The sequence below is a fragment of the Dryobates pubescens genome, chromosome 15 (genome assembly GCF_014839835.1).
Source record: "Dryobates pubescens isolate bDryPub1 chromosome 15, bDryPub1.pri, whole genome shotgun sequence".
Lineage (NCBI taxonomy): Eukaryota > Metazoa > Chordata > Aves > Piciformes > Picidae > Dryobates > Dryobates pubescens.
The window spans coordinates 4,960,940-4,973,246 of NC_071626.1; the positions used below are offsets into that span (position 1 = coordinate 4,960,940).

Genomic DNA, 12,307 nt, shown 5'->3' on the forward strand with positions numbered 1-12,307 from the left:
TCCCACCCCCCTGCACTCACACCCCCATTCCACTCTCACTCCACTCTCCAGCTCTAGCACACTCTTACCCCTGTTGCTGGCCTTCCATTCTAACAGCAGCTCCACACTGAAGGCTTCTGAAGTGCAGCCTCAGTCTAAGGAGCTCTCCAACCATGCAGCTCTGTGGCTTTCAGAACTGGCAGCAGCTGGAGTTGTTTCTGTCAGCAAGGGACACCAGGGTGAGTACAGCTGTCAGGTCCAGATTTATTAGTGTTGCACTCAGACAAACAGAGTAACCACTCAAAACCACCAAAGGGGAGGGGGGAAGAATAACAACCAAACAAAACACCCCCAAACCTTGCCAGCCAGTAAGACTTTCATACAAATTAACATAAGTACATCCTTTAAACAGAGAGAAAGACCTGGAACATCATCATAATGTACACAGACAGTCACTTGGTTCAGTTCTACAATGCAAGAGAGGCATCCACATGACTGAAATCAAACTCCAAATTTGTCCTATTTACAAACAGTTGTGGCCTGAAAATACTTTTGGACTGCAGAAAGAGGGATGCTGGATGCAGCTGAGAGACTTCTGGGCAGGTGCTCAGCTTCCTATCACTGCCTGCTCTTCAAGGCCTCCACCAACCTACAAACAAGATGAAGTTAGGTTACTGGGAAGTCATTTTGGTTGTGTGGGAATGCTTTGGGGGAGAAAGCTACTCCTCTCCTGTGGAGTTTTGTGTCAGGCAGACTCTCTACAGATGGAGTCTCAGCACTGACCAAGCTGGGTTGGTAATGGAGGCAGCAGGACTGGGCTGTGACTCACCACTCCATGGCTTCGTCGAGCCCTGTGCCTTTAGTTGCAGAGGTTTTGAATATCTGCCACTTGCGGTCCTTCAGGGCTGGCAAGCCCAGGGCATTTGCCATCTCTGTGGGAGTCATGGCCTGTTCCATGTCCTGCTTATTTGCAAAGACCACCAAAATGGCTTTCTTCAGCTCTTCTTCCTGAAGAACAAAAAGAAAGGGGGGGGGGAGAAATGGGGCAAGTTGCTGCAGACCTTAACTGAAATTGAGCACAGAAAACCCAAATAATTTATAGGAACTTCAACCTAATGCTCTCCAGGGGGCTGATCTTTGTTCTTTAGAAGCTTCTCTGTCACCTACTGTCAGTCCCAGCAAGAGACCACCAGAGGAGCAGCTCCAAAGGGTGCCTGGTTACATCATGGAGCAAGTGGGCTTTAAGAGGGCTGTCAAAGAGCTTGCAGGAATTGGGGGTGGAAAAAACCAACAAAGTTTGGCTCAGCTCTTCTTGTTTAGGTTACTCTCTTCTATATGTGGTTTTCAGCTTCAGACATAGTAGGGGGTAAGATCTGAGTGTTCAAGGCCAGGCTGGATGGGATTCTGAGCTACCTGGTCTAGTGGAAGGTGTGTCTGCCTATCACAGGGCAGTCAGAACTGCCCTGTGGGAGAGCCATGAGGATCGTTAGGGGACTTGAGCATCTCTCCTGTGAAGACAGACTGACATCTGGGGCTGTTTAGTCTGAAGAAGTCTGAGAGGGGATCTGCTCAGTGTTGATCAATATCTGGGGGCTGGGTGTCAGGTGGAAGGGGCCAAGCTCTTTTCAGTGGTGCACAGTAATAAGACAAAGAACAACAGATAGAAGCTTGAACATAGGACATTTCACCTCAACATGAAGAGAAACTTCCTTACAGTGAGGGTGACAGAGCCCTGGAGCAGGCTGCCCAGAGAGGTTGTGGAGTCTCCTTCCCTGAAGAGTTTCAAACCCCACCTGGATGTGTTCCTGTGTGGCCTCTCCTAGGTGATCCTGCTCTGGCAGGGGGGTTGGACTGGCTCTCTGAAGGTCCCTTCCAACCCCTAATGTACTGTGATACTGATCAGCTGTCCTTGCAGACAAATTTGCATGAGGAGGCCACCTGTAACTCCCTCACTGCCCAAATGCTGCCCAAACCTGTGAAATACCTGCAGTGGATTTAATGCTTTTCCCTCAGAAGCGTCCTGAGGGCTGAAGCTGCACAGAGAAGCTGAGCTGAGCTTCATTCACCAAACCAAATTTCACATTCACTTAAAAAAACACCCCAAACCCAGAAAAGACACCCCCCAAAGGTTCAATGTCTCAGTTTCTGCTCTGCTGCTACCAGTGTCAGCCTCCTTTCCTTACCTCCAGCATAGCAACGAGCTCTGATTTGGAGGTGCCAATCCTGTCTCGATCGCAGCTGTCCACCACGTAAATGACAGCATCTGTGTTTGAGTAGTAACAGCGCCAGTAGGGCCTGCAGGGGAGAGGGAGGGAGAGGGAGGCTCCACACACAGCTTCCCCACCTCTAGCAAAGCTTTTAGCCAGGGAATGAAATCCAGGTTACCCACAGGAAGTGAAAACACAGGCTCTGGGGTGAAAGGCCCCAAGAGGCAAGTAGAAGGGATCCTCGAGAGGCTGCAGAAATGAAGAGGCAGTGCAAGAAGTCTCAACAGCAGGAGACAAAGAAAACAAAGCTGCAGGAAAAGGTTAAAGAAAAGGGGGGAAAGAAGCAGAGAGGGGAGAAAGGGAGGGAAGGGGAGCAGAGAGGGGAGGGAGGGAGGGAAGGGGAGCAGAGAGGGGAGGGAGGGAGGGAAGGGGAGCAGAGAGGGGAGGGAGGGAGGGAAGGGGAGCAGAGAGGGGAGAAAGGGAGGGAAGGGCAGCAGAGAGGGGAGAAAGGGAGGGAAGGGCAGCAGAGAGGGGAGAAAGGGAGGGAAGGGCAGCAGAGAGGGGAGAAAGGGAGGGAAGGAGCCTTCCAACCCCTAATGTTCTGTGAACTGCCTCCTACACAAGCAAAAACTCTTCTTCAAAGCACAGCTGTACTCCAGTGAAAACATCCACTTGCTTCTTTGCAATCTGCAGTCCCAGACAGGTTTTACCTGAATCCTGTCAGCCCAAAGTGCTCTCCTGAAGTTTGAGAACCAATTTTCAGAGGTGACAGCTATGAGAATTCTGAGCACTTAGCCTTTTGTTTTTCTCCCTGTGAGACATTTAATGATCTATTTTTCATTTCAAGAGTTCTCTTACCTTATGCTTGTCTGTCCTCCCAAGTCCCACACTTGAAATTTCAGGTTCTTGTATGTCACGGTCTCAACATTGAAGCCAATGGCTGGAACAAAGTCAAACAGTTTCACTCCAGGTAACTGCTGCTTATTCTTTCTGGAGAGCTCTACAGCACTTAAGTTTGAATTTTTTCATGTTAGAGAAGTCTCAGTAGCTGCATGATGAAGTTCATGCCCTTTGCAAAACATTTATGGCTCAACAAATGGTGTGATAGGAAGAGAGGGAATGGATTGAAGCTTCAGGAGGGCAGATTTAGAGTGGTTATTAGGAAGAAATTCTTTCCAGCAAGGGTGGTGAGACACTGCAACAGGTTGCCCAGGGAGGTTGGGGATGCTTCCTCCCTGGAGGTGTTCAAGGCCAGGCTGGATGATGCCTTGAGCTACCTGATCTAGTGGAGGGTGTCCCTGCCCATGGCAGCAGGGTTGGAACTAGATGATCTTCAAGGTCTCTTCTAGCCCAAGTCATTCTATGAATCCATGGACTCACTGCAGTCAGTGCAGAGATCTATAACAAGTTGTTCAAAGTGAGGAGAGGTGTGCCTGAAATCCCCCAAATAACCAGAGCAGGGGCTGAAGGATTGCTTACTTTGGGTAACTGTTCTTTTGGTAACTGAGTACACAACTGACAGCAATAGAACACTAAGGACTGTGTCCTTTGGGTCGACCCAGATCTGTGCTCTCCTAAGACCACAGCAGAATAAACTTCTGAGCAGAAGACCTGACACTGTGGTATCTAGAAGGTGGCAATAAGGTGATACAGCACATCACACAGAATGTTAGGGGTTGAAAGGGACCTTGAAAGATCATTTGAGTCCAGCCCCCCTGCCAGAGCAGGAGCACCTAGGACAGGCCACACAGGAACACATCCAGGTGGGGTTTGAAACTCTCCAGGGAAGGAGACTCCACCACCTCTCTGGGCAGCCTGTTCCAGGGCTCCAGCACCCTCACAGTGAAGAAGTGTCTCCTAATGTTGAGGTGGAGCCTCCTGAGTTCCAGCTTGTGCCCACTGTTCCTTGTGCTATCACTGGGCACCACCAAAAAGAGCCTGGCACCTTCATCTTGACACCCAGCCCTCAGATATTTACAGACATTGGTAAGATCCCCTCTCCGCCTTCCCTTCTCAACACTAAACAGCCCTAGGGCTCGGGTCAGTCTTTCTTCATAGAAGAGATGACTTCAAGTGCCTTAATCATGCTGAGAGCTCTCTGTGGGACTCTCTCCAGTGGATCCCTGCCTCTCTTGAACTGGAAAGCCCCAAACCAGATACAGTATTCCAGGTGTGGTTGCACCAGGGCAGAGTAAAGGGGAGGGAGAACCAACATGTGTCATTCCTTTTCCTGCCAGCCCAGAGAAACACAACACAAAAGGCTTCTATAGTCAACAGCTACTATGTGCTGAGCATTTACCCATCAAGAACATCCTACCAAATCATGGGAACAAGCTTCAGGTCAAATGCTTTTTGTGTTGAGCAAAGCAGCAGAAAGTATTCCCATCAGTAGAACTTCAGCAGGACACTGTAACACAGCTGTGAAAGCAAAGTTCTTCAACACAACAATGCAAGGCTCCCACAACCTGAGGTCCTTTTGCTTGTGAAGGAACTATGCAGGAGCTCAGCTCACAAAGCATTACAGCTAGAGGTGTTCACTGGGGGACTGATCACTCACTTGGAATGGTGGTAACGACTTCTCCAACTTGTAACCTGTAGAGAATGGTTGTTTTTCCTGCCCCATCCAGCCCCAGGATCAGAATCCTCATCTCCCGAGTTCCAAACAAGCTGGAAAAGATGGTGGAGAAGAAGCCCCCTGCAAGTGGAAAACCAGAGCAGAAAGCTGTCAGCTAGCAATATGGAAGGGGAGTCAGACCAACCTCACTTCCTCCTAAGCAACATGTTCCTTTTCTGCAGGGGAAAGTTGGTTCAGGTTCAAGTGGCTGCCCCCTGTTCTATTTCCCTGGCTTCATGCTGCTATTTGTGGTAGCTCAGTCCAGCAAAGCCACGTGGCAGCAGCATCAACCTTCTCACTGCAGTTGGGATGCTTTTTCCTCCTCTCTTTTGCCAAAATCTGAGCCAGCTTCTTTTTTGTTTGCATCAGAGTCTGTCTTGTCAATACAAGAGACTATACAAGGACATGCTGAGGCCTGAAAGAATCCTTTCTGGTGTTTGCAGTCTCCCACAGGACCATTCTGTTCTTTCTTCTCAAAGTCAGGTGTAAGTCAGCAGGGATGTGTTAAATCACAGTCCATTACAAGCCCTTTTCTCTGCTTGCCCCAACATCTCACTCTTTAAATGCTTGTGGCCAGCCTAACACCTGGTTTGTGCCTAACAGCTGTTTAAGTACAGAAGGAATGATCTAAGCCAGGAGCAATGACATGGGGCTGCCCAGGGAGGTGGTGGAGTCAGCGTCCCTGGAGGTGTTCAGAAAAGGATTGGACATGGCACTTGAAGCCATGGTTTAGCTGTCACAAGGTGTTGGGTATTATGTTAGAATAGAGTAGAATTAAGCAGGTTGGAAAAGACCTTCAAGATCATGAAGTCTAACCTATCACCCAGCACCATCTAATCAACTAAACCATGGCACCAAGTGCCCCATCCAGCCTCTTCCTAAACACCTCCAGTGACGGTGACTCCACCACCTCCCTGGGCAGCACATTCCAATGGCCAATCTCTCTTTCTGTGAAGAATTTCTTCTTAAGATCCAGCCTAAACCTCAGCTTGAGACTGTGTCCTCTCGTTCTGGTGCTGCTTGCCTGTGAGAAGAGACCAGCCCCCACCTGGCTACAACCTCCCTTCAGGTAGTTGTAGACAGCAATAAGGTCTCCTCTGAGCCTGGAAGTGTTCGAGACCAAGTTGGATGAAGCCACCTGGTCTGGTGGAAAGTGTCGCTGCCCACGGCAGGAGGGGGTGCACTAGATGACTGAGCCGCACCATGATTCAGGGCCTCTTTCTATTCTACAAAGCCAATTTTCATAAGCAGTCCCTTATTAGCAACCCCCTACCTGAACCAGAGCTTAATTCAGACCAGTCCCGAGAGCACTACGACCTGTTCACACCACTCGTCACAGCACGGGGAAGAACGAAGCGCTGAAAGCGGCCCAGCACCGCACCAGCGCCAGGACCCGGCCGCCGACAGCCACGGCTTCGGCCCGGCCCGTACGGGAGGCAGGTGCGGCCGCAGCCTCTCCCGGCCCGGCGCTCCGCAGAGCCGGTAGGCGGGAGGCCATCTGCTCTCCTCCTCCTGCCTCTTTCAGCACCGCTCCGGTGGCTGCCGCCCGCTCCGCATCCCCTTTCCCCACCCCCACGTCTCCGGAGGCCAGCGGGCGCGGGGGTGGGGGGACAGCGAGCGGAGCCCCCTGCACCGTCCCGCCGCCCCGCGCCACCCCCCGGCCTCCTTCCCCCCCTGCCGCCCGCTCCTCACCCATGTCGAGCTGGTACGGCCGTGCGCGGGCACCCCGCCCCGCTGCGCTGCGCTGGCCCTGCCGCCGCCGAGGCGCTGCCGCTCGCCAGCTCCACGTCGAAAGCCAGGCAGGGTAAAAGAGGCGCTCCCTGCCCCCGCCCCGCCGATTCGACACGGAGCCGGGGCGCAGCTGGGCAGGAAAGGGCTGACCACGGGGCTGCAGGTAGATCCGGGCGGGAAGGAGACAGGAAGAAAGGGATTAAAAAAAAACCGAATAAAAAAGAACAAACCGAGCTGTTCAGAAACACACCGCTAGAAACACGCCGTAACGAATCTGCGGGGCCGGCGGCAGCGCGGCGTGCAGCGGCAGGGCGGGGGCGGTGCCTCCTGCCTCCAGCTGCCTGCCTCGGCCGGCAGCGGCCAGCGCTGCTCCGGGCGAGCACCGGAGCCTGCCTGGAGCAGGCTTCTCCCCGCTTGAAAAAGAAACACTTCGGTGAACTCCCCTCCTCTCGGCCAGCCGAGCTCCCTGGCGGCCTGGCTCCTGCGGCAGAAGCGCTGAGCTCCCGCAGCGCTGGGGTGTGCGGGAGCCGTCGCTAGCCTGCGGCTGGGCAGCTCGGCGCCGGCAGCCGGGACTTGGCCACGGCTACAGCCGCAGCGGCGCCTGCCTTGCCTTTGCCATCGAGAAGTGGACAACAAAGCCAGTGACGAGACGCCGTGAGCTACTGGAAGTTACAGGATATAGCATTGGCTCTCTTGGGTGTGACCAGCAAGCAGGTCGAAGGAGTTCTCCTGCTCCTCTACGCTGCCCTAGTGAAGCCTCATCTGGAGTATTGTGTCCAGTTCCGGGCTCCCCAGTTCTAAAGAGACAGGGCCACGAGAATGCCTAAGGGACTGGAACATCCCCAGAGACCTCGGGCTGTTGAGCCTGGAGAAGAGAAGGCTGAGAGGGGATCTGATTGATGTTTACAAATACCTTAAGGGTGGCTTGTCAACATGAACAGGTGCCCAGTGACAGGACAAGGGGCCACAGATACAAAAAACACAGGAAGTACTACCTCAACATGAAGAAAACCTTCTTTGCTATGACAGTGCCAAAGTGCTGCAACAGGCTGTCCAGAGAGGTCTTGTTTGGAGGCTTTCCAAATACACAGGGTCACATTCCTATGGGGCTTGCTTTAGGCCATCCTGCTTTGGCAGGGTGGGTTCGACTAGATGATCTCCAGGGGGCACTTCCAACCCCTACCACTCTGATTCTGTGGATAAAAAGGTTACCAAAATCCCACACACCAAGCAGCTGTTTACCCAATGGCGTTTTCTAAACTGCAGCAAAATCCTCTGAGCCAGCAGAATTCTGCAGTTACCTTCTTGTCCTACTTGAGAAACTGTACCTTATTTCCTGGTGTTCACTGAGATGGTGGAAAAGCAATAACCCTCTTGAGAATCAACAGACAAAGTCCCAACTCTGTAAACCATTAATCTCCTTGCTGCTCCTATGGAATAGCTAACAAGCATCACCTGATAGCAGGGCTATCCTCAAGCCCTGCAGAAAAGATGATGTCATTAAGCTTGTGCAATTTGTTTGAGCAAGTGTAAAAGCATAAAAATGGGGGGAAACCATAAATGGAATGAAACCTCTGGGGAGGTAGAATTTGCAAGGCACACATGGAAAACTGGGCTTTAAGATCAGACTGCAGGAAGAGAGAAATCCAACAGATCTCATGTCCATCAGCAGTGATTATGCTGTTTTCTCTTTCACATAAGAGATATTCATATCTCCTTGTCTCTTATGAGAACAACCTGCAAGTACAGAACCAACCCAACCACTCCAGCATGTTGGTTCCAACCTCATGCACTTTTTTTACTCATGTCTTTATACTCCTGTGCCTGCAAGAGCAGCACAGAAAACTTCACTCCCCCAAGCCATAAGGCAGTCACCTGCCCCATAGCTTTTTTTACCCCCCTTATCTAGACTTGTCCAAAAAGCAGCAGCTTGTGCTGAACAAAAGGCAGGAGGAGAAGGAGGAGCAGAAACAAACAGTTCACAGTGCAAAATGATGACCTTTCCTACAGAATCCACACCAGAGTGATCAGAGTCTGCTGAAAGGTGCCCTTGCACCACCCAGTGGGGCTGGACAAGATGACCTTTGCAGGTCCCTTCCAACCTGATGCAGTCTGTGAGTCTGAACCTCGAAGCCCATGTTTTCATGACACCTGCTGTGGAGGACAGCATCAACAGACACAGGTATCCACACATGCAAGATCATCACAGTTGCAGAGCTCCTTTTTGCTTCCTTTGTGTCCTCCCTTGGAATGCTTGCTTGCTTCAAATTCCACAGGAATCACAAGGTGGTGCAAAAGACTCCTTTATTTTTGCTGTCCGGTTGGGAGCAGCAGGAAAGAATACACAAAAGGGACTCGTAGGGACTAGAAAAGGAAAAGTAACAAAATGTTTCTGACATTGTTTAGAAAAATGTATGAGCTAGAAAAGTGATGCTCCAGAAGGCCTGCTCCAGTACCTTGCTTCAAGGGGCAAGCAGCACGCAGCAGTCCCTCAGGTCCTTGATATCCTCAGGAGGCCACGGATTCGTCTAACAAGAGCTTGAATAAAGGTGTAGCGTGACCGAACCTTGGAGTACAGCCCTTCAATGTCCAGAAGCTTCTTCTGCAGAGACTCACCAAAGCTGTTCGTGGCTTCAAGCTGAAGCTGAGAAACAAGAGATTTGTTGCAGTCCCCAGTGCAAAATCATCTTGGTCAGGAACCTCAGCTTGTCTGTCATCAACTACCTGGCTGTGGTTTGTCCTCTAAACCACTTTCAAAAGCATGTTTCTCCTGACTCCCCTCATGAGTCCAGCCTGCATTCTTCCCTTCTGTTTTTCTCTTACATTAAATAATAGATTAGCCTTCTGCACAGGGTTTTGGATGACTCAGGGCATTTACAGATTGTGGACAGACACACAAAAAATAGCTTTATATTTACATGATCTTCTGGGACTTTCAGCCTGGAGAAGAGAAGGCTCTGAGGAGACAGAGATGGGAAAAAGACGTGGGGTGGTGGGGGAGGACACAGAGAGAGAAAAAGGGAGGGGGTGTAAGATGGGGGGGAAAGAGAGGCAGGGGAAAAAAGAGAGAGAGGGGCAGAGGCAGGGAAAAAAAGAGAGAGAGGGGCAGAGGCAGGGAAAAAAAGAGAGAGAGGGGCAGAGGCAGGGAAAAAAAGAGAGAGAGGGGCAGAGGCAGGGAAAAAAAGAGAGAGGGGGGCAGAGGCAGGGAAAAAAAGAGAGAGGGGGGCAGAGGCAGGGAAAAAAAGAGAGAGGGGGGCAGAGGCAGGGAAAAAAGAGAGAGGAAAAAAGACAGAGCAAGGAAGGAAAAAAGACACAGAGGGAGAGACAGAGGAGAAAAAGACACAGAGAGATGGGGGGGAAGAAAAGAGAGAGACAGGCAAAGGAGGGGAGGGAAAGACACAGAGGAAAAAGAGGGGAAAAAATAGAGGAAGGAGAGAGGAAAGAGAGGGGGAAAAAAAGACAGAGAAAAAAATTGCAACAATTAATTAATCCTAGAATAAGTTAGGTCCTATTGGTGTTGCCACAGGCTATTTGGAGGTGGGAGAACTAGAGTCAGGCTGCTCTCATTAGCTGTGCTTAATCTTTCCAGCACACTCTCACACCTCACCTGCTCGATGTCATGCTGGCTCACTCGATTCAGTCCGCTGCCGAAGTCCAGGCTGGGCTCTGAACGGAAGGAATCCAGCCCTAGAAAAGGAGACATTAGACTTATGACCTGGTCCTCACCACATCAAGTTACAAAAGAAGTTTAAAAATGCAGTGTTACAAGTGGTCAGCAAGTTAGACATTTAGTAATTTCCCTATTTAGTGAAAATGCATCAAGTCAGAGCCACAAATCGTTTTGATGACAACACAGCACTAAGCAAGAAGCTTCTCCCCAGATCACTTCTCCCTTTCTGACTTCCTCCCACTCTTTTTATTTTTTAAACCAAAATCCAACCAGTTTTAAACCCTCTGGCAAGTGAATGGTGCCTACAACTATAAAAATACCTTTAAACCCACAAGTAGCAGTTCTTCATTTCACCTTAGATTACTATATTGATTTTTTTCCCCTGTAAATTGTTTATGAATCCCTGACCTCATTATACTCTTTGAACTTCACTTAACTGAACAACAGGGGGAAAAGATTTCCTTTTCCTCTGGAGGTTAAGTGCAACAGACAAAACCCAGCAGCCTGTGACTTGGCAGGATTTGTATTGCTGATTTTCCAGCAGGAAAGCCAAAGGAATGAGTAATAAAATCTCTTTTATTAACTATAAATGGCAAAAGATTCATAGTAGCAAATCAGTTTTAAAGTTAACCATCAGAAGTTAGTCAAAGACACTTTGGTTGATAGATTGGTTTGGGCTGGAAGGGACCTTGAAGATCATCTGGTTCCAACCTCCCTGCCACAGGCAGGGACAGCTTCCACTAGCCCTGGTTGCTCAAGGCCTCATCCAACCTGGCCTTGAACACCCCCAGGGAAGGGGCATCCATGATCTCCCTGGGCAACCTGTTCCAGTGTCTCACCACCCTCACTGCAAAGAATTTCTTCCTAATCTCCAGTCTAAATCTGCCCTCCTCAAGCTTCAATCCATTCCCCCTCATCCTATCACTGCAAGCCCTTTTACAAGTCCTGCCCCACCTTTCTTGTAGCCCTCCTTCAGGTACTGCAAGGCTGCTATAAGGTCTCCCTGGAGCCTTTTCTTCTCCAGGCTGAACAGCCCCAACACTCACAGCCTGTCCCCACAGGGAAAGTGCTCCAACCCTCTGATCATCTTCAGGGTCCTCCTGTGGACCTGAGAAGTTTTACCTTGCAGCCTTCCTTTCTTAAATGACATCCTGGAGGACAGGGGGTCTTGGGAGTCAGTGGGTGTGCAATGCAGGAGATAATGTTCCAGATGACGCCAAAGAATGAAGAGACATGTTTCTATGATATCTGTAGACACAGCCAAGTGAAGGAGTCTAATTTTGTTGTCAGGGGATTGTGCTCTTACCAGATGAGCACATGTACACACTTTAAAGCAGCGGCAGATGTTAGATCAAGCATCCGTCACTCCTCCAGCAGAAGCTTCTCACCTCCACTGCTGTGGCCTGGTAATGGACCACTTGCTCTCTCCTTAACCCCTGCACTTAGTGCAGTGCTGGCTAGGTTACTTCAAAGTCAGATACTCACCCTTGAACAGGCTTTCAACCAACACTGTGCACCAGAGCACAGTAGGAGTGCTCATGTGATTTGTAATGATAGCTCAGGTGCAAAGACAGTGATCTAAAGCTGAGGATGGCAGCAAGATCTAAAGCTACAACAGGTAAGCCTCCAAAACCACACCTTTCCCACAGCAGCTTTCAGAGGAGAATTCTCATCTGCTGCAGACTATGTTGTATGTGACTAGTTGCCTCCACAGAATTAGTGATGTTTATGAGATGAAGTTCATGCAAGGCTGACTGCAAGACTGGAAACTCCAGTTGCTTGGGCAGGCACCTCAAAATTCGTTTTCAAGACATTTCTTCCACCACACTGCACATTGAGTGAATGCTTAGTGGAAAAAGCTGGGCTGTAGTAACTTACTCCATCACAACCCTGCAGAAACTCCTAGCAAGGTCTCCAGGATGGGAATTACTGACTTGAGAGTATTTCCATTGGGACAAGAGCAGAGCAATGCCTCTGACTGGTTTGATTTTCAGTATTTCAAATGTCCTTTTGGCAGAAGGTGGTGTTGAAAGTGGGCAGAAAATTAGGTACAAACCAACTTATTATTTCTCTGCTTTTCTGGAGCAGTACCTTGGAGGCTATGTC

The 12,307-nt window shown here is 50.1% G+C and overlaps 2 protein-coding genes across 2 annotated transcripts in view; both read right to left on the bottom strand.

The window, feature by feature from the left end:
- Nucleotides 1-216: 216 nt before the first annotated feature.
- Nucleotides 217-6,596, bottom strand: ARL1 (ADP ribosylation factor like GTPase 1). Its single transcript, XM_054168020.1, has 6 exons — nucleotides 6,493-6,596; nucleotides 4,744-4,881; nucleotides 3,045-3,126; nucleotides 2,163-2,274; nucleotides 809-987; nucleotides 217-628 (listed from the first exon to the last, which is right to left on the bottom strand). The coding sequence occupies exons 1-6, from the start codon at nucleotides 6,494-6,496 to the stop codon at nucleotides 598-600; spliced, it is 546 nt and encodes a 181-aa protein (XP_054023995.1). The 5' UTR covers nucleotides 6,497-6,596; the 3' UTR covers nucleotides 217-597.
- Nucleotides 6,597-8,829: 2,233 nt separating this feature from the next.
- NUP205 (nucleoporin 205) overlaps nucleotides 8,830-12,307 on the bottom strand; it is a 53,579-nt gene continuing 50,101 nt past the window's right edge. Inside the window, exons 41-43 of the mRNA XM_054167725.1 lie at nucleotides 11,324-11,449; nucleotides 10,139-10,218; nucleotides 8,830-9,175 (exon numbers count right to left, since the gene is read on the bottom strand). Of these exons, the coding sequence (XP_054023700.1) occupies nucleotides 9,023-9,175; nucleotides 10,139-10,218; nucleotides 11,324-11,449 (359 nt within the window). The 3' untranslated portion in view covers nucleotides 8,830-9,022. The remainder of the gene's footprint in view (nucleotides 9,176-10,138; nucleotides 10,219-11,323; nucleotides 11,450-12,307) is intronic.